This window comes from Schistocerca gregaria, chromosome 1 (genome assembly GCF_023897955.1).
Source record: "Schistocerca gregaria isolate iqSchGreg1 chromosome 1, iqSchGreg1.2, whole genome shotgun sequence".
In the NCBI taxonomy this organism is placed as follows: domain Eukaryota; kingdom Metazoa; phylum Arthropoda; class Insecta; order Orthoptera; family Acrididae; genus Schistocerca; species Schistocerca gregaria.
In genome coordinates this window covers 346,181,090-346,207,867 of record NC_064920.1, presented here as the reverse complement: position 1 = coordinate 346,207,867, position 26,778 = coordinate 346,181,090, and the positions used below count along the sequence as shown (strand labels likewise).

Here is a 26,778-nt window from a genome sequence, read left to right as displayed (position 1 = left end):
GCATAGTCCACCTTACGTTAAAGGATATTTACTTTGAAAGTAACGCTTTTCAAACCAGCATCCGCAATATTTTTCCACGAGCTGTTAGAAATAGGTCTGTTTCAGCAGTTGCCAGAGAGCGCCAGGTAACAGGCGACACCGCGCTTGTGCAGCTAACATCAGGTAGAAAGCCCGTATGTACGTACATGTAAAACATTAAAAGATCTTACACCATGTTGTAAAAGCAGCAAGACACCACAGGGTACTCCAAGAGCATCAGAATTTCACGGACCACACTAAAATGTGCACATTTAAGCTGAAACTTAAAGTACACATTCGCATGTCCAGATTCCTAATGAAGTAGACTTCAACCTGATATTAAAGTATTCAGTGTGGTTTTCGGGGTGTAAATTTTCTTGGAGCACCCGTACTGTATTACATCATGTTTGGTTCTTCATTATGGCATAATGCCATACATGCTAGAAGATGAAAATGTGCACTTGAAATGCCGAGAACAGTTGAAACTAGACAGTACTGTGGAATTAAAAACTTTGTTTCAAACACATTGACTGCCTCTGCAAAAACGGTTAATAAAAGTCAAATTTCTTCAGCAAACAGACAAAAATAACTTCACTGTTCTGCTAGGCAATTAATGCTCGACTGTCAGAAAGGTGGAAATAAAATCAAATCTGAAACTAATAATGTATTTTAGCCTTCCATACTTATGTGAATTTATTTTAATTCACTTGATACCTCCCGGCCACAGATATCCGTTTTGTTTTCATTTGCGTGAGAGTAAATGAAGGGGAAACAGCAAAATCACTACCCATTATAACTCAGGCTCTGCGCATCAGCCCCGGATCTACGATATTTGCGAATCGAATTTTCAAAAATATGTGCATCTTGTAGGGCACATCATTCTGAAAAGTTTGAAACATAAAACATATGTGTTCGAGAAAATGTAAGACATGTTATTTGGTCTTAAGTGTGCCAAAGTGCAGTGCCATGCCTCTTCATACATCATTCTTCTATTGCACATCACCGTATTTCGCTCTGTGGAATTGAAATGTGTATACTTTGTAAGCGATGCTATCAAACTATATTCAGCACAGTGGAAATTGAAATGTCGTGTGGTGCCTCTCCTGCTCCCAGTCGGCCCCTCTTTCTAATTTTATTTTTTTAAAAACTCGTCATTAATAGCGGATGGGATTATTTGTAATTGAGAGAACAAGAACTCTTCAGAAAATTTGCACTCTTTATTGTCTGTTAGCTAATAACTTGCTGTTTTGTGTGACCTAAAATTAAATATAGGATATATAAAACCAATATAGACAAGAGACAAGCAAGAAAGTACACATTTTTTCAATCCTTAACACCTAGCATTTTTTTCTCCTAAACTTGCTACACCTTTACATGGCGTGCTTTCCTTTCTGCGCAAGAATATATTACCTCACCAAAGTTCGTCAAACGTTTTGCTATATGAAAAATCGAAATTTCATTACCTAACACTGAAAAAGCTGTCAATACAAATAATACCCAAGACTGGTGTGGTTTCTCGATCTGATTACGTCTATTTTGTAACTATATGCTAGATAAAACAAAATAGGCCTTTCTAATATTGCAGCAATTTTGTAACACACACCAAATAAGCGAGACTGTTTGGGCACAAACAGTCATTTTTATAACACGACAAAATATAATTCACAAAGTACCAATATCAAATTCCTATTAGGCCTACTACAAGCAAAAAGCTTTATGTTAGGAAATAGTTTCTCAAGCATGAGATCGAAAAGTAGTATTACGAAATTTTTATATAAATTTGGAATTGTCTTATTCTTCCATAATTTGTGTGATATCCCCGTTTCTTCTCCTTCCTCGTTCTAACAAACAAACTTCTCATCACCAATTCTGTAGCTATTCCAGCCACTGCCAAAATTTGTTCACCGATTAACTTCACTAACCTGGCCAGTGTGTTTGAGGTTTACGGGCACTAAACAGCGTGGTCATCAGTGCCCAAACGCATAGAAACAGGAACACAAGCAGTGAAGGGACGAAGACAGACGCCGAACAAGGAGAACGGCTAAAAGACACAACTAACCTGGCCAGAATCATCAGTTTAGTTACCCCGCGATTATTCTGCATTAGGCATTGTTACATATTCGTACAAAATGTTTTCTGCATTACTACCAAAATAGAACTTAAGTGGCTGCTAGCCAGGGACTGTAGAACTGGTCCTTACTAGTGTAGTGATCTAGCCAAAAATTTTCTGTCAAAATTGCATTTTCTTGGATACAATGAGTAGATAATACATAATCTTTTTCCCTTGTTATTCCTGTAGTCATTTATTTCCATTCTGGTAGACTGACTCTATGGATTTTGCTAGTAATTATAACAACGCTGATCATTCGGAAACCCAATCAACCACATAATACGACAGCGATTGGCATTCATCAGTTCGGCTTTACTCTGCTCAGCTCGTATAGCTCCATCCCCTTTTGTCTGTGGAAAGTTTATTTCTAGATGCGAAGAGGATTCTTCTGACAGAGACAGCACTTAAATTATGCACACATTCAAAAATATTAAAAAACCAACAGGGATGTGTTTCAAAATCATATAAATGATCAATAGATCAACGTGCACATCGCTAGGCGCCTTGTGAAATAAATTTTTTTTCCCTCGAGAATATGAATTTGGCGCCCCCTTTTCCCGGTAGCATCTAGCTGCTTGCTGCGACTGCTTGCACAGCCAACAGCCACATTCCTGAGAAGCGAAAGAATCTACTGCTCAAACGCAACAACAGTGCATGCGCATGAGCCTGCTCGTAACTGCTAACACAAATCAAATGTAAACATTTGTGGCTTAATGCTCATTGGAGGGAATTTGTTGTTATGAAGTATTGCATAGTCTTCCTAAAGGCTTTGACACATTAGCTGTTGGCAGACGCTTGCATGAGGACTGTGTGTCGTCGTTGTATATGGCACTTTTCCTTTACAATTTAAGTTATTTTCCTTTTCTCCCTCTAGTTTATGTTTTATTGTTAAACTATTATTCAGCAGTAGTGGGATACACTAATATCCTTTCTTAGAGTAACGGTTCTTACGAGTCAAAATTACAAAAATTTAACTGAAAACTAAAACAATGAAAAATTCCCGGGTTTTTTCCGGATCTCCCAGTTCGTATACACACTGATTACTCCTGAAGAGACATCAACTACATATATGTACAGCGACACTTTACATGACAGCATAAATGGCTGGTTTTCTTGGCCCAATATTCTTCCAAGATGCCAGTCTATAAAGTTTTAAAGCAGCACAGTGGAATCTCATTAGTATGTCCCTCATTACCACTTTTTCCTGCATAGTATGTTCCACTTTTAAAGTCTCAAGAGCCAACTGCTTTAAATGCATGTTAAAATGACTCCTCATATACTCTCCCTCGCTGTTTAGCAATTCAAATTTGGCAGTATCGGTGGCACTGTTTGGCCACTGCAACTTTTGCTGCCGAAAATGGTGGGAATAGAACGTCCGTGTCCACGGACTGCGGAAACGTGCAGAGAGACACTGCTATTCAGTGTCAGCCACTTTGCAAGTCATATAGATTATTTGCTATGGTGTTGCCATCTGTCAGTCCATGACAGCTAATGAAGTCTCTCAGGAACAGAGGGAAGAGAGAGAAGAAGAAAGTGAAGATGAATCAGAAACTTCGCTGGTTCCTGCAACACCAAACATATTCAAGCAATGTATGCATGTTTCGCGTTATGAGTTGAGTTTTGAAGTTTATGAAGAAGTGATGAACGTAAGGATGGACACTGTACTTTACTGTATTATAATCTAATTAGCCTAACAAGATGTAACACCAGCATTTTGAAATGACAACGTCTATTCAGTTACCTGTAGTGATTTCACTACTGGAAATAAACTAAATGAACAATGTTAGTTTGTGTTGAGCAGTGAAACAAAAATTGCAATTTTAACGTATTTGTATTTTTTCAATATATTTGGTAGGTATTTTGGTTGTTACAGGTTACAGTCTAGCATCAAGTGTCTATTCTGTATTCCAATTGACTGATGGCAAGAAGTGTACATATCTGATTATTTGTGTTAGCCAATGTCGCTGTATTTGTATTCTTGGTTTGATATTCTGAACATGTTCTCAAAATGACACATTTTGAAATTGCATGTTACCTCATTTGAGACCATTAATTCTGCATTTTCACTGTGAAAAATAAAATCAAATAATTGTAAAATTAAGTATTTTTTGGCAGTACATTATCCTGCTTATGGTGTTCAAATCTGCAGTCCTCTCAAAAATATGCTAATGAGATTTCACTGAAGATCTTTTGCGAAAAGAAATTTAATACACCCAAAAATGCCACTGTAGTGATATGGAGGAGGAGGAGATTAGTGTTTAACGTCCCGTCGACAACGAGGTCATTAGAGACTGAGCGCAAGCTCGGGTGAGGGAGGGATGGGGAAGGAAATTGGATGTGCCCTTTCAAAGGAACCATCCCAGCATTTGCCTGAAGCGATTTAGGGAAATCACGGAAAACCTAAATCAGGATGGCCGGAGACGGGATTGAACCGTCGTCCTCCCGAATGCGAGTCCAGTGTGCTAACCACTGCGCCACCTCACTCGGTACTGTAGTGATATGATCACATTACCAATAACCAGTATTCTGACTGGGTGATTTTGATACAAATGCACATGTTGAAAACAATTAAGTTGTCTCAAAATGTGAATATTAAAGATGTGGAGTTTAAAAATATACAACCTGAACTAACAATCTGAGTCACAGAGTGCAAATGAATGGCACCAGCAACATATGACACATCTTCTTCTTTATGGCATATCCTTGGTTAACACTTCTGTTATATGATGGGTGGCTTGGGTTCACATATTCCACACACAGTAGTGGCAGAATCTACATTGTGTATTGTAGTGTGGCAAATAATTGGTTGTGTGCACCTACTTTAATATTTGTGTTAGACATTGGTATTGAGTGTAACAGCAAGTGGCTAGTATCGAGAAAAATTAGAATTATAAATGCAAAAAATAAATCCAACACAACTCTTAAAAATTCTTTACCTTTGGAAAATCTTTGAACTGAACTTGGAAGCCAAGCAGTTGAGCAAGATACAGTAACTGATCTTTCGGCCGGACTCCTTGGCTTTGTGGTGTTGGTGGTTTCAAAGAAGTTGTCTGCACGTTTTTATGAGAGTGGGCTGATTTTGCCAGAGCCTCAGCAGTCGGTGAATTACCACCAATAAGCAATTCTTTTGCTATAGCTGCAGTGGTTTGTATGTTGACACCTGTTAAGATTACAACTTCATTATTTTCAAGCAAAACTGTAAATCAAGCACATGAAACACAGAAATCTGTTAGATAGCATTACTTTGAAAAGAGAGAGTCACGCTCATAAAGAAACTTCAGTTTCAATGTAGTGTCACTCTGCTAGAAAATATCTGCTAAGAAAATCAAATCGAGAAGATAATATGGCGGTCTGACACTAACACCACCAACAAAATAAGTATTACATTTATGTAGATTGTTCCAGAAACACACCAATCAGATAAGTTATTGCACAGTTAAACAAACATCAGATAAGTTATTGTGCAGTTAAACAAACATTCAGGAGGGCAAGAGTGCAAATACTTCTTTCAGCCATGCAGTTCTAAGCTTTCCTAAATCAGTTCTCATGATTGCCAGGATCGCTCCTGTGAAAAGTACATGGCAGCTTTCATTTCTAATGCTTTGGAATTTGTGTCGTCAATAACGACCTTATCACCAATGGGATGTTAAATTCTAATCCTTTTCCTGTCTTGTTTAAAAATAAATGAACAAACAAAAACAAAAGAAAAATTGTAGTGAAAATGGAGTAAAATAAACTTGCTTTATTTACCAGAAACTTATTTATTTTAAAATTTTGAACCCTCTAAACACTATGTGTGGGGGGATATTGTTTAAGAAAAGTGGAAGAAGTTTATTTTTCAAAACCTCGAGTTCTTTTTATGTATGATGGACAAAATAAGAGCAGAACGGACAGTTTTGACTGTGGTACAAGATAAAACAGAACTGAGCAAAAATGATAATACAGCTGTACGACAAACCAACAAAATAACAAGCTTTAGGGAAGTAACACTGAAAATCGTCATAACAGCCTAGTACCCACACAAACATTGTTCAACTAGGAACCAAAGGAAACACATGGTCATAAAACTGTTAAGTTTATTAGGTCAAATTGTGACAACAATAATAGTGCACTGGATGTAACTGCAAGTAAAGAATACATCTGACAATCGAGAGCCTGGAGACCTACGTGTGTTCTTATGAAGACATTGTCTCTGTCTGGTGCCAGTGGAGTCGTACTGCGCATGCATAACAGAGCAAGTGACTGCGGTCAATGATTTGGCTGCCCCTACAGGTCGCCTTGGGTAGCTGTGGTCACACCACAACACACACTATGCTTGCCATAGTAACCTCACTCACATCAGCCATAGGTGCGAGAAGTTCTTAGTCTGCCCAGACCAGAGCACATGAATGAACCGCACACTGTTTGTGGATCCTGGGGCAACTGGTGGACAGGACCAGCAACAGGTGCCATCTAGGTGTCAGAGTCCATGAAAAGAGGTGACTGTATGGGCAGCAATGATTGAGGACTGGAGAAAGCCACAGATTCCATACCCATTGAACGGTAGAGCAAACTCGGTGCAATCATGTGCAGAAAGGAAACCAAATGTCAGTGTTGACAAAACCCCAACCACAAGGACAGAAGGCAATGGCCAGGACCAAGGAAGACTGAGGTATCTCATCCATGGCCTGAGAGGGTGGCCCAATGCCCAACCTGGAACACATTTGGTTCTGGTGGCAGATGACAGCCAGAAACTAATGAGGGCACCATTCAAAACACCTGACCCATACTCGTGCATCGGGTACAAATATCAATGAAACAAGTGATACTGAGTGAAGTCTGCGTGCCAGTAAGAGGGTGACCAGTGTCCACAGCTGAAGGCTGTGCAGGACTTTGGTGGGACTCTTGGCCCCATCTGGTGTTATTCTGTTAAGCTAGGAAATCTATGTGGTTGTGCATCTGCATCTTGAACTTCGTGCAAGGGATTCAGCCTCTCTGTCCAACTGTGGTTGGAAGGCAGGCACCATGACATGGCAAAAGCCATTGTGTGTACGTAAGTCATTGAAAGAGTGCACCATGATTTTTTTGAAACCAGGGTGCAAGGCAAGCCTTCTACGGAGAATATCTTTTACAGGGTCTTGACAGTTGTGTCTGCTTCAGAGATGTATAATGAGAAAAAACATCAATGGACAATAACCAGAAAGAGTCTCAAAAAGGATGGGCAAAATCAATATGGACTGTTTCCCATGGATGTGAAGGGGCTGACCATTGTGAAAAAATAGCTTGCAGTGCTGCCTGCTGACAAAAACACTCGAACAGCTGCGGTAGGCAGTGACAAGGGATTCCATCTCCCGATCAATGTCTGGCCGAAACACATGGCGCACACCAACAATTCTGTGTGACATTCGCCAGTGACCAGGATTTTATAAGTGGAAGCCCTCCCACTGCAGAGCTGCTGAAACCACAACATGAGGAGTAAACTTCTGTCAACAGAAAAATAAATGCTATCCAACAGGGAAAGGTAATGACGCAAAGCATAAAAATTCTGAAGCTGGTCTAAAGCCTGACTTGGTGGACTTTGAGGCCACACCTGTTGTGTGTACTACATGTAAGAGCACCGGATCCACCACCAGAGTGGAAACAGTATGGGAATTGGCGATGGGGAAACCACCTGCCATGTGCATAGCCTCCGTATCCAGTTCATAAGAAAGTACTTCTTCCTGGTCAAATGAGGGGTCGAGGTCTATGGGAAGCCATGACAGAGCATCCACATTCGCATTTTGCGACATGAGATGAAAATTAATCTCATAATTGTACTAGGACAAGAACAGAGCCCACAAATGAAGACAAAGAGTAGCTCTGTCTGGTAAGAATACTGACGGGCTAAACAGGGAAACCAAGGGTTTAAGGTCAGAATAAAACTAAACTTTGTAACATACAAAAACAAAAGAAAATTTTTAAGGTGTAGACAAAAGCAAAAGCTGCTTTTTTTCACCTGAGAACAATGTTCCTGAGCTGAGTTACCATTTTTGAAGCAAAGGCAACAGGCTGTTGGAGCCATCTGAATGGCGGTGGGCCAGGACCCCCACCACTGTACTCAAGACAATTTTTTTGGCCCGGACCACATGCCTGCCAGGTTGAATAGTAGCAAGACACAGTGTGGAGTGAAGTTTATCCTTAAGCTGCACAAAACATGCTCACAAGCTGCAGATGAAACAAAGGAGCATGTTTTGGCTGCAACGGATACAAGGGATGGATAACAGTAACCAAACTGGGAATGAACTTGTTACAGTATTCCACCTACATGTGGAATGCCTGAAGTTCTCGTAGATTAGACCAAAAAAAGCTGTAATGGCGGTGACATGTTGTTCCAATGGGTGCCTGTCCTGGTGGGTAATTTCATGACCCAAGCAAACAAAGGAAGACTACCTCCATGGTAGAACCCATCACAACAATAGCATCAAGTTAATGCACCGAGGGGCAACTGGCGCAACTTATTTCAAAAAATATTGAAAGATGGCAAGCACACTAGCAACCCCAAACATCAGATGTTGATACTTATAGAAGCTGAAAGGCGTATTACCTAGAAGCAATAGTTCTGATGCCTCATGTAATGGAGTCTGAAGACAGGCTTTGGTCAAGTCAACTCTTGATAAGAATTGACCCCAGCGAGAAAATCTGCTGTGTGCAGTAGGGGGTACATGCATATGACTGCCTGTGCATTTATAGTGACCTTGAAGTCCTCGCAGCATTGAAGTTGACCTGGCAGCTTCTTTGTGGCTACTAAGGGCATAGCCCATTCACTTCAGAAAATGAGTGTAATCACACCCAATGATGTTGAGCGATCTAGCTCACTCGTCTTGGTCATGTAAAGCTACTGGCACTGGTCGCAGCAGGAAGAAACGAGGCTGGAATTATGAGAGTTATATGTGCTGTGAAATTGTTTGCAAAACCCAGCCATGGGAAAAACAGATAAAAAAGCTCAGAACCCAAGGAATTCAATTCAGGTAAGATATTTGGTATCACAGCAGATGCACCTCATCTGTAACAAAAAAACAAAAATAGTAAAAGCATCAAACCCAAACAAATTTCCAGCACTTGCATCATTAACCACAAAGTACGTAAGGGAATGGGGAATTAACTTGTAAACTGCGTCGAGTGCAAATTGGCCAGAATAGGAATCTGCTGTTTGTTATAGATTACCAACTGCTGCTCGACACATGCCAATGGTGGGGACATGAGTCTGGCATATGTCTGGGAGTTGAGTAGGGACGCAGCAGCTCCCCTGTCAACTCAGAGGCAAAATAACTGATCCACCACCAACACTTCTCTGAAAAGTTTCTTCTTCCGTGAAGACAACGGCGAACACAATGACAAGGTACTATTAATATTGGCATCCATTGATTCCTCCAATGACTCTTTATTGGGTAGAGATAGACATACTGCCATTATGTGACCTTTTTTTCTTTTTTATGTTTATGACAAGACGCCCACTGCCAGAGGCAGGCAGCCTGTTCATTCTTCATGAAACAAGAGGGGTACGAAGGAAATGGCATTTGCTACCCCTGCTGCTGAAAATGTGTGTGTCTGCATTGGGCCAGTTGGCTTGTTTGTACTGCAGCTACCTCTTCTCCCAATAGCATGGTAGGCTCCGTGTGCCCTGGCTGCACCCTGTCAACAACTGTGACTCCACACAAAGCCTCCAGTTGGCAGCATGCGGCCTCAAATGACTGTGCAATATTCAAAATGTCTTGCAAACAGGGAACTCAAACTGAAGGGCATATTGATGCGACTCCTTATCTTGGGCTGAATGAATGACTGCATTTTGGGCCACTGTGTCTGCGTAAGTGTCCTGAGGCTTAGCCTTGAAAGACAGAAACTTGTGACTGAGGATGTGAAGCTCAGTCGTCCAAGCTCAAAACTATTGCTGCAGCTGTTTATGAAATTGGTAGAATTTGCCACGAATAGCAATCACGAGTGTAATGACAGAAGGACAGCAAACGACATATATCGTCAAAAGAAAGCAACACTAGCTCCTGCAGAGGAGCTAATTGGCACAGTAAGTGATTCATACAAGGGGGTATTATCGAACCACAATAAGAACAGAGTCCTATAGATCTCCTTGTCAAACACTTCGAACGCCAACAAATGTTGGCAAAGCCGCTTCTCATAAGAGTCCCAGTCTTCCATGGATTCTTCTTAGTGGGGCGGCACAGTGGTGGGTGAAAATTGGTGGCATAGTCTGGGTCAACAAAGGCAACAACTGATCCAACAACGTTGTGTTCATCTGCTGTTGTTGCAGGAGTGACTGGAGTAGAGCCTCCATGGAATAGTTGGATGGCAGAAAAATCACAGGATCTGAGTAGGAATACAAGAAAACACATGGTCTTAAAACAGTTATGATTTATTAGAGTGGAATGTAACAATACTATGAAAAGGCTAGTTATTACTCATCATATATATGTGTGCGTTTTTTGTCTTTGACAAAGGCCTTGTTGGCTGAAAGCCCATTTTCTGACAGTCTTTTTGTTGTGCTTATCTTCGACTCAGCACCTCCACTATGTGATAAGTAGCAACTACCCTTTTCATGATACTGTATGATTTATTAGGTCACAGAATGACAACAAGATTGCACTGGATGTAATAACAAGTACATCTGACAACTGAGAGCCAGAGGCCCACGTGTGGCCTTATAAAGACACTCTCTCCACATGGTGTCGCAGGAATCATGCTGCACACATCCATTGGAACAGGTGACTGGAATGTCTCTGGCAGATGCAAGAGGTAGTTGTGGGAGCACCGTGTGAATGTCAGCGTATACTACATTTGCCATAGTGGCCCAACTCACACCCTCTGCTGGTGGTAGGTGTAGTAACCGTCAGGTTACTACAAACGTTATACAGGGTTCTTTCTTTCAAGGTTACAGAAGAAGAATGCACAGAAATTACAAGACACATAGAAAAATGAAACATTCCAATGGATGAAGCATCTCTCCCAGTTCTGATTTGTAACACATGCTGTGCTGTAGTTGAAGAGCACACTGCTATGAGCCAGGCCCATCAGAATGTGTAGACAAACCATCCACTCTGTACTGTCACATCAAAATAGTTTGTTGACCCAATAAGCAGATTTCCAAAACAAGCTGTGATTTGCTGTGTCACAAGCAGTGTCTATATGTGAGTTACAAACTTGGAGGGATGTTCTATCCACTAATGTATGTGTGTTTTCTATACGTTTTACAGTTTTCATACAGTCGTCTTTTGAAATCTCAGAGGTACTTATGAATAACACAGAATTACTTGAAAGCAGAAAGATAAAGGTTCAGTGTACCATCGGCAAAGAGGTCATTAAAGATGGTGCACAAGCTTGAATTGGAGAAATGTGGAAAAAGAAACTGGCCAAATTCTTTATAAATGAAGCACTATAGCATTTGAATTGAATACCAGAGATAAAATACAGCAAGTTAAAGAGTATCTGTAAATTGTACAGAAAGCAGACTGCAGTTATGGGTCGAAGGACACGAAACGGAAGCAATAGTTGAGAAGGGAGTGAGGAAAGGTTTAAGCCTATTCCCCTTGATGTAGAAGTTCACAAAAGAAATGAAAATTCAGAGAGAAGAAATAATCATCATTGAATGTCTGTACAAGGATACAGGATGACTATTCTTATTTCTGTTTGGTGTGATGAATGGCAGTAGAAAAATGTTAGTTAATGCACATGGCTAGGAAACACAATCCCGCAATGTTCAAATATAGTATTAGTGGTGTGGGTACCACTCGTAAGTGACAGAAATGGAAGAAGCACGTAGGCACAGTGGTAGAGAAGGTGAAAAGTCAACTTCACTTTACTGGAAGAATTTTAGGAATGTGTGGTTCACGTGTAAAGGAGACCCTGTATAGAAACTAATGTGACCCATTCTGCAGCATTGCTTGAGTTTAGGGGATCCCCGCCAGGTTAGATTAAAGGAAAACATCAAGAAATTTTGGATGTGTGCAGCTAGTTTGATCAATAAGCAAATATTATAGAGATGCTCTGTGGACTCAAATGAGAATCCCTAGAATCCTTTTTTGCAAACTCCATTAAGAAAGTTTAGAAAACTGCATTTGCGGCAGACCACAGAATAATTCTACTGCCACCAAGGTACATTTCACTTAAGGACCATAAAGACACGATAAGTTAGGACTCATATGGATATAGGTAGTCATATTTCCCTTGCTACATTTGAGGCTGGAACAGGAAAGGAAATGGCTAGTAGGAGTACAAGGTATCTTCTGTGTGCAGTATATGGTGGCTTGCTGATTATGTATGTAGATGTAGATGAAAAAGGTTATTGGTGATTAACAACATAAGTGAAACATGAGCAATGGAATGAAGATGAATTAAATCTGCAGATGGTGCAGGAACTGGATTAACAAATGAGACAATAAAAGCATTAGATGAGTTTTGCCATTTATGCTGTAAGATATCTGAAGTAAAGAGCATACAAAATGCAGACTGGTAACAGTGAGAAAAGCATTTCTGAAAAAGAGACATTTGTTAACATCATATATATATATTTAAATGTTAGGCAGTCTTTACTGGTGTTATTTGCCTGGAGTGTAGCTTCGTGTAGAAGGAACTTGGACAAAAAATATGACTAGAATAGAAGCTATTGAACGTGCTGTTCAGAAGAAAGTCAAAGGTTGGATGGGTAGATTGGACTGTCACTGAAGGAGTATCGACTCAAATTCTAGACAATAGATATTTATGGCCCAACTTCACTAAAAGAAGGGACTGGCTTATTTGAAGTACCCTGAGGCGATACATAATTGTCAGGTTGGTAATGGATAGATGCTAGAGAAGTTTATTTAATGGGGAGGGGGGACACATGGCAATATTAAAGCGAGATCAAGGCTTGACTACAGAAAGTTTACAATGTGATCAAAAGTACTCGGACACCTGGATGAAAATGACTTACAGGTTCGTGGCACCCTCCATTGGTAATGCTGGAATTCAATATGGTGTTGGCCCACCCTTAGCCTTGATGACAGCTTCCACTTTCACATTTATACATAAAATTAGGTGCTGGAAGGTTTCTTGAGGAATGACAGCCCATTCTTGACACAGTGCTGCAGTGAGGAGAGGTATTGATGTTGGTCGGTGATGTCTGGCACGAAGACGGCATTCCGAAACATCCCAAAGGTGTTCTATATGATCTACATCAGGACTCTGCGCAGACCAGTCCATTACAGGATGTTATTGTCATGTAACTACTCTGTCACAGGCCATGCATTGTGAACAGTTGCTCGATCGTATTGAAAAAGGCAATTGCCATCCTCAAATTACTGTTCAACAGTGGGAAGCAAGAAGGTGCTTAAAATGTCAACGTAGGGCTGTGATGTGATAGTGCAAAGCAAAACAACAAGGGGAGCAAGCCCCTTCAAGAAAAACGCGACCACACCATAACACCACAGGCTCTGAAACCGAATCACCTGACCGTGTCCGAAGTCCGTGAGTTCTGTGGAGCACCCCATTCTGCTCTTTCACGATGTGTAATGAGTACAGAGGTCGCTGATTTGGAGTACCTGGCAATAGATGGCAGCACAATGGACCGAATATGAAAAACATATGTTTTTGGGAGTGTCCGAATTCTTTTGATCACATAGTGTAGATTTAAATTAAATGTACACTACAGTAGATATGCAGACATGAGAAGGCTTGCAAAGGATGGACTAGTGTGGAGACATGCATCCAACCAGTCTTCAGTCTGAAGATGATAACAGTTAGAGAGAAAGACATTAAATGGAAAAAAATATATGGGAACAATTAAATACCAAACACCACCTACAGCACAGAGTTAGCAAACAACAACTACAACTAGATTTGCACTCAGCAGACCAGACATTTGTTTCCAAATTAATTAATTGCAAAAGTGCTACTATGTTCACCATTGTACAATTTCTCCTTACTGGACACAATGCTATTGAGTTGTGTTGGCTGCATACTCCTCATTCTAGTTGGATATCTGATATGACATTTCATTGGTTTTTACTGTATTCATGCACAATTGCTGTGATACTGAGTACTTTATTCATCTTCAGCCACATTAAGTACATTTGTTGAAAAAATCAGCAACCAGTTTCAGGCATCTAGTGTCCTTCATTCGAATATTATAATTGTATTATTAGTGAGCATAAAAAATAAGCAGGTCTATACAGTGCAATACTGAAATCATATGGATCATAGTATATGTACAAATATGGCATGTACTTCTCACATCATGTTCTTACACCATATTTTAATATGGACTATGAACCATACTAGTTCCATACTATGCTGCATATACCTGCTTATTTTTGACAATCACTAATAATGAGATCATTATAATATTCTGACAAAGGACACTGGGTGCCTGAAACTAGTAAAGAAATAAATTTCTTTTGTTCAAGGGTCACTGATTTTTTAACGATCTTTGTAGCAGGCATAAAACATTATAGATATGGAGCAACACTACCTACAAACCTGGCTCTTTCAATAATACGGTAAGCTGGTTGCTGGTTGTATTCCACAGAGTAGATAAATCACAGAAATGACATATGAGAACAAGTGAAGCTGCTGAATAATCTATTTTCATTTTGTACAACCGTTTTTGGTCTGAGGCCATTTTATGCATTCTGGGTAAGTGGCTACTGTGATGTCATTTTTGCTGAACATTTTGAGTTAAATTTCTGTGTAGCCTTACATTTTACTGATGCAGTCTCATTGGTGTATGCAGAAGGTAATTTGTTAGTCTTTGTTTGGTACTAGAAATTGCTTTTCAATTATTAGTAGGACTGCGAAATATTGAGGCAAGAGCGAGGCTCCAGATTTTGAAGATGTGGAAAATAGTGGGAATGGGGAACAACATATTCCTCACATTTGTTTCACTGTTGTGAAATTAGCTAATAATTGAGGGAACCGCTAAATGTCATTAGTTTTGCCACGCAGTACAATTTAACTGCTTGATATTGTAAGGGTAGTGTTTGTGGTAACAACATGACATTCTCCAAGGTTTCAAAGAAATGCACAATTGACTTTTATATGTGGTGCTGTGCAAAAGACAATTTGATGTGATCTATTTATACAGGAATGTGGTTTCAGGAATCAAGGCTTCCTATTTGGCTTGCTGCTTACGAGATAGAAACATATCGCAAAACTGTTATAGACTTGTAATCAATATCTGGGAAGATTGTTCAGATTTTGTTGTGAGAAAGCAAAATTGGTAGGCCAGGTGTTGTTATAGAAATTGATGAATTGCAATTTGCAGGGGGGGGGGGGGGAGAGGGAGAGAGGGGGGAGAGAGGGGGGGAGAGAGAGAGGGGGGGGGGGAGAGAGAGAGAGAGAGAGAGAGAGAGAGAGAGAGAGAGAGAGAGAGAGAGAGAGAGAGAGAGAGAAGGGAGGGAGGGGGTAAGGAGGGCATGATGCTGTTGGACCATGAGTGTGTGGGACCATTGTTTCAGGGAATCTCTCTTTGCCACACATGATTTGTAAGGTAATTCAATATAAGGCGGCTTGTACTCTGTTTCAGTTAGCAAAAACTTATATAGCAGATAGGTCAATCATAATGACAGATGGGTGGGCTGGGTATCAGGGGTTAGACAAAATTGGATACACACATCTGGCTGTAAAGCATTCCATTGAATTTAGGGACAAAAAACAGGGGTCTTTTCAAACACAGTAAAACGGTATTGGGGGGGAAATGAAAAATATTACTGGGCGAGGGAAAAGTAGAATTTCCGTACTACAAAGTCATTTATATGAATAATGTCTGGAGGGAGAATGTTTCACAAACTCGGTGCTTGTCTGAAGAAAGAGAGTTAAGTTTCTGTTTTGGAATGGAGGTGCACTTTTGTTTTGTTTTTTCTTTTTTAAATTTTAATTTTTGCAATTACGTTTGTTTGTTAATTCTGTTTCATGTTTGGTTTTGAAGTATTAGATACATTTTTCAAAACAGTTCATAGGTAGCTGTGATTTCTTGGAAGTTAACCTACCGGGAATGCTAATCTGTTACTGGCAAGTACTGACGTATACTCTCTGTTAGCGTGAATTTCATTTCTTTACTAATTTTGTCTAACTGTGACTTGCTGTGTGGTGGTTCTTGCATTGTATGCTGATATTAGCAACTATTTGATGTTGGTGTTAGCAAATTTGTAGATAGCAACTGAGTACAAGTCGAGGAGGAGGTAGAGTGAAAAAGAGATATGTATTTTTTGAAATTATGGAATAAGTTCTGAATTTCCGAGAGAATGGATACCTGGTGAGTCAACAGAACAGCTTAATGTCATGACAATGGAATGGTTTAGCCATAGGTCTAGGCTAGGATGGAATGTGACAATATGGATGTGAGTTAGCGAAGCCAACAAATCGTACAATGGAAAAGATTTCTGTGGAGACAAATGGATCTGTAGTGGAACATGAGGTGTAGGTTACGTTGGACTGCAGAAATTTTGGGTTACGAGTTGATGAAGCCAACTGATGTGACAGCAGGAAAGTTTTCCGTGGCGATAGGCCACTCTGTAGCACAGCCTGAGATCTAGGTGAGGTTGGAATGCAACAGTTCGGCTGTGAAATGGTGAAGCCAACAAATCTGCAGAGGAAAAATTTTCTGTAGTGATCGACTTTTCTGCAGCATAGCCTGAGGTCTAGGTTAGGTTGGAATAAACAGTTTGGTTGTGAGTTAGTGAAGCCAAATACTGTGACAGTGGGATAGATTTCAATGGTGATACACTAATTGTTAGTGTAGCCCGAGGTGTCAACCAGGTTGGAATGCAACAGTTTGGTTTTGAGTTGGTAAAGCCAACAAACATGAATACGGAAAAGCTTTCTGTGGTGACAGATTGATCTATAGTGTAAACTGTAGTCTACGTTAGGTTGGAATTCAACAGTTTTCTCGCTGAAGACAAGAAAACGACATGTGTTAAAGAGAATCACCTGCAGTGTAGCAAGAGATTTGTGTTAGGTGTAATATGCAACTTTCTTTGAGGAGTCAAACAAAACGAATGCCAGCACGAATGGACGGCGTCTCATTTATCAGAAAAATATGTCATTATATATAATACTCTTTGCAATATTCTATTTATATTTACAATTTAGCCAAATATTTGGAAGATGTGGGTCAATTATAAGTTATTAGTAGAAAACTGCAACTGATATTATCTACGAATGAGTATTGTAATTCACTGACAACAAACTGACTATTTAATGTTATCAGTTTGTTCATTGAGATGCTTGTTTGACTTGGTTCAAATATGAGTTGACTTCTAAGGCATTATTTAATACAACTATTTCACTGTTTCTGGGTATAATATGAATTATGGTTATTCGTGAAGCAACTATTATTTCCGGGAACCGTGGGAGCCATTATCAATAGTATCGGATTTTGGTAAAGTAGCTGAGCCTATAAGGGTATTTCTAGTGTACTTTTCCTTATGATTTTGACTTTTTTTTGTTTAGTAGCATGGGTATCAACCCCCCACCCCCACCTACAGTATTTGTAAATTCTTTAATCCATTATAGCTGTAGTGTGTGTTTTTATGATACAGCTCACTCGATTCCTTTTTCATTCTTAAAACTATTCCTTTCATTACAGTATTTGTAATCCGAAGTGTTTGTTTTGTGACATGGTTAATTTTCTTTTGCCCACCATTTCTGTCTATTACATTGAAGAAATTGATATGACATAATATTGGGTATAATATCTATGGTGTTTTTCACGTTTTTTATGTCACTTGGCAAAGGCAATGATTAGTATTGAAGATTCCTCTTTATCCATATAAGTTCTGTGCAAAAATGATATTTGAAAACTGTATACACAATACTCACAGTTTTTGTTAATAACAAATGTCAGTCACATATTGTTCACAACACAACAGTCAAAATACAACATTTGTATATAATTTTTGTTATGAAAGGTAGATGCAGTGTCCATTACGCAACTATCCAAAGAACAAGAAAAACAAAATCGCAAAGAATTGCTATTACAACCAGTGTTATCTTTGCAATAAAATATCACAAACATTTTCAACATATGTTTTTTGTTTTCCGCCTCAAGTTTTACAGTAAAACTGAAATAGGGATCTTTAGCACAACGTGAAAATATTTCAGTCTCTCCCAGGAGACATTTCTCTGTTTTGTGTACAACAATAACACTGTTTTCAATTTTATCTATACATGCTTTTTATCCCTCAAATAGGTAGCAAATGTCAATGAGTTACTTTTGTCGGTGTTATGATGCTCTTCACATCATATGCATATTTTTCTGCCTTTTACCCAATGTAAAATTTATGGCAACACATGATCTGTGCTCTTATTTGCTGGGGAAAGTTACGGAGTTTTTAAGGAGCTTATAAGCAATTTTTAAGGCATTGCTGCTGATATAAACACGGTGTATGTACGAATCTTAAAATAATTAAAACAATGGCAATTTCATACATAGCAGACTTTAACAAATTATTTTCACATAAAATACATAAACTTTAAAATACAAGAATGCCTTACTCACTATTATAACATTTACCTCACTATTAAAACATTTCTTCAACAATCTGAAGTTTCTAGCATAAACATCCCCTTGTGCAACGATATTGATTTTTAGATAATAATATGAAAAAGTACCACTCAATTTGGCCATGAATTTATCACTTTAAAAAATTGTTTGCAAAAATGTAAGGAAGTTTAATCACACAATTATACAACACTTTAAGTTTGGTCACTTTTTACTTTACATATTCAGTTTAGCGTGGGATAGCAGCAGCAATTGATTTCATTTAGTTCTTTAGACATTTGTCTGGAATCTGTTTCTCAATTTCATTTATTTTCTCAATTTTTTCCTTAGCTGTTCTTTGGAAAATGATTGACAACAAAATGTGTAATATCCATAGTCTTCTCTGCTCTCGCTGATTAATCATCAGCCGATTTTGTTAGCTTTCCAACATCAGTTTTCTCTCTGTTTAAGATACCTCAACTTCCTTGGCTTTTTTTTATTGTCAAGATATAGCATGTCTCTTTTGCCAGCATTAATGCTGAAGACAAAAGCCTTTTTGACATTTTCACTTTTATTAAGCCATGACAAAAGCTGATTTGGTCTTTGTGTAGTCTTTGACTATTCTCAAAGCTATAAGAAGGCTCCATTATGTTTTTTACTTCCAAATTTTTGTTTACTGAGAATCCTCCTACCATGGAGGCTTGTATATGAGATAATATCAACACTATTTTCACAACATCCCATATTTTCATATATTATTCCTTAAACACACAGTTTCAAAAAAAAATTCAATTCAGAATTCTGGGATATGGGATAAAACTGGAAAAAGTATTGTATGGAGCAGTTTCCACATCATTTCTATACAGCAGGAGCACACTGTCACATCCATCTGGATGAACATAGTTGCTGTCCATCACATTGCTTAAATAATAATTTTCTTGACACAGGACTCTTTCTTCGACACTATATTTCGTGGGTCCAGACAAAAAACAAGTCTAACTAGAGGACAATTTACTGTAGGCTTTTCTACAACTTTATTATTAAATGCAAATGTGAACTTCATAGAATCATGTTTTACTTCCAATGCATGCCTCTCTGTGACTTTGTTGCTATTTAAAAATTCCTTCAATAACCAGTCCGCATCCCAAGCTAAATCTCGACGCACCATTTTGAGAACCTTTTTCAAATGTGAATTCTGCTAATTTTGCTAGAAAATTGATCGCTGCAAGTTTTTCTCCTTTCAACAAGCTGAATGCTGACAGTATATTATAGATAAAAGTTGTCAAATCTGCACCAAGAAATGGAAGCACGGATTTATCGCTTGGATAGAGTCAAAAATGGTTTGGTAATTTTTGTGATTGAAATAAAGAAGTTTAAGGTAACAGATATACACTTATCTTTTATAGCATTTTGTGTGACAGTGATTGATATAGCATTTTGTGTGACAGTGATTGACTGAATACTTGGGTTAGTTACCTTGCCCTTCTCAACACTGGATACACATTTTTTCATGTCATTCCAGATTTCTATGGATCTTGATAGGTCCCTTCTGCTGGACCACTGCCTAATCGTCAATGAGCACAAAATCGTAACCCATGTTATTTAATGTTTGAATATAACCTATAGTCTTCACACCTCACAGCGAATCTTTGAACAAATTCTAGCGACTACTTAAAATGAAATCCACATTAAATCTGAAGCTGACCCCCCCCCCCCCCCCTCTTCAATGCACTGTGCATAACATGAAGGATGCAGGTACCTAAATTTAAGATCTAATTTCCAAAGTCTTTTTTCATTTCAGTTTGTAGCTGCTTGTAACCTTTCCAATTTATGGCTGGACCATCCATTAATATTTGCACAATTTTTGGAATCTTAAGAATTTCTGTAGAACTTTAGAAATTTTTTAATGTATCCTGTTGTGTACCCCATGAAAGCAGATGTATAGAGTATCAAGTAAAACTGCCAAAATCACATGCACAGTTTGGGCTGAAGAATTAAGGGTCTCATCAAACAATATAATATGAACTATAGTCAGAGAATTGAGTCTTTCGTACTGGCAGTTACGTAGTGTTGTTTCATTGCCTAGCAACTGCAGGTAGCCAGCCAACTACAGACTGCACTCAAATAGGTAGTAGGAGTCATAATGCCACTCTGCAAACTTTATTGCGTGTCCCTGAAACGTACCAGTGGACGTCTCATGTGCAATTGGTGCTATTGTTTTGTCATTTGTCTAAATAGTTAAATTTGTATTTGATTTCATTTTTGTGTTTTTAGTATTTATTTGCTTCTATTTCATTTTGAACAATGTCCTGTGCAACACATAGTGACAGTCCAACACATGATTTGAAACGGACAAAGAAAATAACACTAAAGTAGAGATTGTGGTGAGAGTGACACAAAAAGATTGAACACACCAGGAAAGAAGTGGCTGAGAAAGAAGCAAGTGACTGCCTTGGACAATTCTGAGGAAGATACTGTTTGTCATCGTTCATAGGGCCAGACATACAAACAAATCAGGAGCACAGCCATGTGTACCCAGATAGCTCCTTCCTGTGCCAACTTTTCCATGGGTCACTTGGAGGGGGCTTTCCTGCGATCCATAAGCCCCTGGTTTGGTTTGAATACATTATGACATTTTTGCCATATGGACTCATGGTGAGGCTGACCTCTTAAGATTCTTGGAATCTCTAACTATATTTTCTCAATTAAATTTCATATGGTCCTATTCCAAATCCCATGTCACTTTTCTTGATGTTGCTTTCATCCTCACCAAAGGTCAGCTACACACTTCTGTTCACACTGAAACTACTAATAAACAACAGTACTTAAATTTTGACAGTTGCCATCTTTTCCATGTCAAACATGTCAAACATTTCCTACCATACAGCCTTGGAGTTAGAGACATATATATATATATATATATATTTGTTCAGATGCAGATTTTACAGCAATACGCCACCATTTTCATCTCAGCCTTCACTGGAAGTAATTACCCCACCAGCCTAGCTGAAAAGTAGATTTCCCGTCCTATCACATCCAATCCTGATACTGCTGATCCCTGCAAAAAATACAACTTAGGAATACACCACTTGTCACTCAGTAGTATCCTGGTCTTGAATGTATTAATCAGCTACTTCGGCAAGGCTATGACTTCCTAAAATCATGCCCTGAAATGAGGCCCATTCTGTCCAACATTTTGTCCATCACACATTGAATAGCTTTTTGTTGCCTTCCCAATCTCTGCAATATCCTTGTCTGACCCTATGCTCCGGCACCCATCTCCCTTTCCCTACAGTTCCTACCCCTGTGAACATCCCCACTGTAAGGCCTGCCTTATGCACCCTCCTAGCACCACCTATACTGCCCCTGTAACCAGCAAAACCTATACTATCAAAGGGAGCCACTTGTGAAGTGACAAGTGTTGTGTACTAGCTCTTATATAAGACTGTTCGACCTTTTATACATGGGCTTGACTTCCACCAAGTTATTAGTAAGGAAACAATGAGCATTGAGTATGTTCCTTTCAGATTACGCTGATACAATAGCTCCCGACTTAGCACTCATATACAACCGCTCGCTCACCGATAGATCTGTACCTACAGACTGGAAAATTGCGTAGGTCGCACCAGCGTTTAAGAAGGGTAGTAGGAGTAATCCATCTAACTAAAGACCTAAATCATTGATGTCGGTTTGCAGCAGGGTTTTGGAGCATATACTGTATTCAAACATTATGAATCACCTAGAAGGGAACGATCTATTAATACGTAATCAGCATGGTTTCAGAAAACAGCGCTCTTGTGCAACGCAGCTAGATCTTTATTCGCACGAAGTAATGGCCGCTATCGACAGGGGATCTCAAGTTGATTCCGTATTTCTAGATTTCCGGAAAGCTTTTGACACCGTTCCTCACAAGCGACTTCTAATCAAGCTGCGGGCCTATGGGGTATCGCCTCAGTTGTGCGACTGGATTCGTGATTTCCTGTTGGGAAGGTCGCAGTTCGTAGTAATAGACGGCAAATCATCGAGTAAAACTGAAGTGATATCAGGTGTTCCCCAGGGAAGTGTCCTGGGACCTCTGCTGTTCCTGATCTATATAAATGACCTGGGTGACAATCTGAGCAGTTCTCTTAGGTTGTTCGCAGATGATGCTATAATTTACTGTCTAGTAAGGTCATCAGAAGACCAGTATCAGTTGCAAAGCGATTTAGAAAAGATTGCTGTATGGTGTGGCAGGTGACGCTAAATAACGAAAAGTGTGAGGTGATCCACATGAGTTCCAAAAGAAATCCGTTGAAACTCGATTACTCGATAAATAGTACAATTCTCAAGGCTGTCAATTCAACTAAGTACCTGGGTGTTAAAATTACAAACAACTTCAGTTAGAAAGACCACATAGATAATATTGTGGGGAAGGCGAGCCAAAGGTTGCGTTTCATTGGCAGGAAATTTAGAAGATGCAACAAGTCCTCTAAAGAGACAGCTTACACTACACTCGTTCGTCCTCTGTTAGAATGTTGCTACGCGGTGTGGGATCCTTACCAGGTGGGATTGACGGAGGACATCGAAAGGGTGCAAAAAATGGCAGCTCGTTTTGTATTATCACGTAATAGGGGAGAGAGTGTGGCAGATATGATATGCGAATTGGGATGGAAGTCATTACAGCAGACGTTTTTTGTCGCAGCGAGATCTTTTTGCGAAATTTCAGTCACCAACTTTCTCTTCCGAATGCGAAAATATTTTGTTGAGCCCAACCTACATAGGTAGGAATGATCATCAAAATAAAATACGAGAAATCAGAGCTTGAACAGAAAGGTTTAGGTGTTCGTTTTTCCCGCGCTCTGTTAGGGAGTGGAATGGTAGAGAGAGAGTATGATTGTGGTTCGATGAACCCTCTGCCAAGCACTTAAATGTGAATTGCAGAGTAGTCATGTAGATGTAGATGTGGATCGGCAGAAGCTGTATACTGGCAACACATAATATCCTGTTGCAGAGCAAGCTCTACAACATGGCAGTTGTGACCTCTGTGCCTGTTTCACAACACATACCATCTGCATTCTTCCTCCACACAGTTTCTCAGGGCTTTGAAGGTGAGAACTGGCACTACAATATATCTTTGGTTCTTGCCACTCACTTGGCCTCAATTTATTTATTTCGTTGGTCTCAGCATTTCTTCACTGTAACTCTTCCTTTCTTCACTCCTGTTTAGTTTTTTGTATCTTTCGTTTTCTAACCTGTATATTTTTCACTGCCCCCCCCCCCCCCCCCCATAACGTACAACGCATGATGTTTTGGCAGTAATCTCTGTCTTGTGTGTTACCCGGATCTGGGTAGCTTTTCTGAAATATATCCCTTTCCCTAAACCTCTCCAGTCCTTTTCCTTCACCCTTCTTCCTTCCCCTTCAACTCTTGTGCCAAAAGAAGGGATCACTGGCTCCAAAAGCTTGTACAAGTTAAAACCTTTTGAGTGTGTTTTCCCCTGCCACTGCTTGGAGAGTAGAGTTTCTATCTATCCATTTACATCATATTATCAATAAGTGATTATTTTTTTTGTTATATACACTTTTGAATACTTTCATGACATTCTATTACTAATACTGGTCATAATAGCAGTTCTTTGCCATTTTATTTTAAATGTTATTTGAATAGTTGTGTACTGGACACTCCATGCATCTCCCTTTGTATAACAAACTATTATTTACAAATATTATACTCTGACAATTGTATTATGACCTATATGTTACACTTACTATTAAGAAAAATGCTGAATATTGTGTATAACTTACTACAATTTTCAAATATACTTTTTGAATGAAAAATGTCTTTGGATTTTCTGCCAGAGACAAGAAACACTCAACTGCTGTACTTCCTAAGTTGAAATAACTAGTTGTTGTATAATAACAGGTAAATAGCTGCAAGATGTAATTGACATCCATGTATATATTTAATCGAAGACAGAAAGAAGTCTAACCAGATACTTTTGTTGGTGTATTCTGATTATAACCATTTGTTGTATTGTTGTCAGACATGAGTAGCAATCCAGGCACCAGTTGACGCCCACTGCTACCACCTGCTGGCATTTCTGGAGTCTTTTCTTCATCTAAAAATGTGACCTAGAAAAAAAAAAAGAGGGAGTGCTGGTACTAAAAATTCATTAACTATACAGCACAATTTAAAAGCAAATAACAAACATCTAAAACATCTTGAATTGAAACAGCCTTACAAAGTCAATGTGTGATACAAGCTGTTCTGTATTATTCTTAACAAGAGGGTGGGGAAGTGAAGCAGCAGTGAAAAGGCAATCAACCAACTCTTTGAGCAGTGCCACTGCAAGCACAGTCTGAGGGTAGGATAGGAGGGAGGGGGGGGGGGGGGGGGGCTTTAGTGCACAATAACATATTTAGGTCCGGTGTAAGAACATAAAGTGGTGCATGACTCAATACGGTTACTGGCATTTTAGTCGCAAATGTGTTGTTAAAGACATTTAAAATTAGTGCACAAAGGTCACAGACACAACTTTAGTGTAATATCTTACGGAATTAAAACTTTCATCTCTTAAAAGCAAAAATTACTTATATGGCTATGTAAAAAATACAACTGATCTGCACTTATTAACAGCTGTTATACGAGGGACATATCACATACTAGCTTTCAATATTGGATATGGATGGGAGGCAACATCCAGCTGTCCGTGATGCCATTAGAGAGGAATTATTTCTTCCTACGTAATACCTCATTTTACTGGAAACCTCAGAATCGAAGATAATGAAGTTATGAGAACAGATAACTAGCTATCAAGTCTGACTGCCAATTTTGAAGGATTCTGTCTGAAAGTTTGGCAGCTTGTTTTCATTTTCTCTACATCTCTGTGTTTCAGATGTTAAATATAAAGTGCAGGAAAATGAAACAGAGTTGATTCATTTTTTAATGATGATGTGATTATCAAGGAGGGATATGTGAAAAAATAACTGCTGTATAGCTGTAAAATCTTCATGGTGGTGTAAAAGGAAGATTGAGAATGTTTTAGGAAAGAGATGCTTATGCCTCTTAAAGATTATAAGGACTACATTAATAGTAGTTACAAATAATCTGACGTTTTCACAAACTCCAAGAAAATTATTTTGAATTCCATTAAAGAACATGAAATTTTTTTAAAAGATGTAGTGATTTTGTTAAATTCAGTTATCCTTTTTATTACCATCAATGGTGATAGGTTTCTTGACAGATTGTACAGTTAAAGGAAGGCTACATTCATTTTCTTGGTCTATAAAATAAAAAATAACTGTTAGCTGCATTTTCACTCAATTCACAACATTTTTCATGTTGTTATGGCATGTTAAAATTATTCTGAATTCCATTAGAGAATATGAAAGTTTTTTAACTGCTAGCTACATCACATTTTTCACTCAATTCACAACATTTTTCATGTTAACAACATGTTATGGCGTGTTAAATATATCATCTTGTTTGGATGATGGTAACATTTTCCATGAATTTGAGACCGACTTCTATTAAACATGAAATACTTAACATGTGATAAAAATTTATATAATAATTATCTTTAGGAAATTTACATAGACAATTTTCCTTGATGTTACAAGTTTGCGATGATTACTCTTATTGTAGTATTTATACATGAGTGACAAGTTATTCTTACCTATTTCCCATCCTTTTCTATGGAGCTGGGATCTAGACTTTGAACAAGAAGACAGGAAAATGTCTTCAGGCATTTGAGATATGACTGTACTGAAGAACTGCTAAGTGTGCCATGGACAGATAAAATTGCTGACAATGACATTCTCCACAAAATGAAGAAAGAAAAACTAAAATGTAAAAAACTACTGTATCTCAGCCATGCAATGAGGAACGGAAACAGATATAAACTGCTGCAGATCCTTCATCAAGGAAAGGTGCCAGGTAAAAAAGGACAAAGAAGATGAAAAATATCGTGGCTTGGAAGCTTAAGGACATGGACTTCACACACGTGAGAAACTTTCTTGTACAAGGTAAAGTGATACAGCTTATGATGGTCTCCAACATTCAGGACAAACGAGGAGGAGGAGGAGGAGGAGGAGGAACTGACGCTCAAACAATTATTATATGAAATTAATGATTTGATGAGATGAAAGGTAGGAAACATCCACTGCAAACACAGAGGTCATGCAACACAATT

The 26,778-nt window shown here is 38.9% G+C and overlaps 1 protein-coding gene across 1 annotated transcript in view; it reads right to left on the bottom strand.

Moving 5' to 3' along the window:
* The window catches only part of LOC126344762 (double-stranded RNA-binding protein Staufen homolog 2-like), a 222,343-nt gene that overhangs the window by 27,092 nt on the left and 168,473 nt on the right, over positions 1 to 26,778 (bottom strand). The window contains exons 13-14 of the mRNA XM_050002045.1: positions 24,577 to 24,718; positions 5,065 to 5,288 (exon numbers count right to left, since the gene is read on the bottom strand). Of these exons, the coding sequence (XP_049858002.1) occupies positions 5,065 to 5,288; positions 24,577 to 24,718 (366 nt within the window). The remainder of the gene's footprint in view (positions 1 to 5,064; positions 5,289 to 24,576; positions 24,719 to 26,778) is intronic.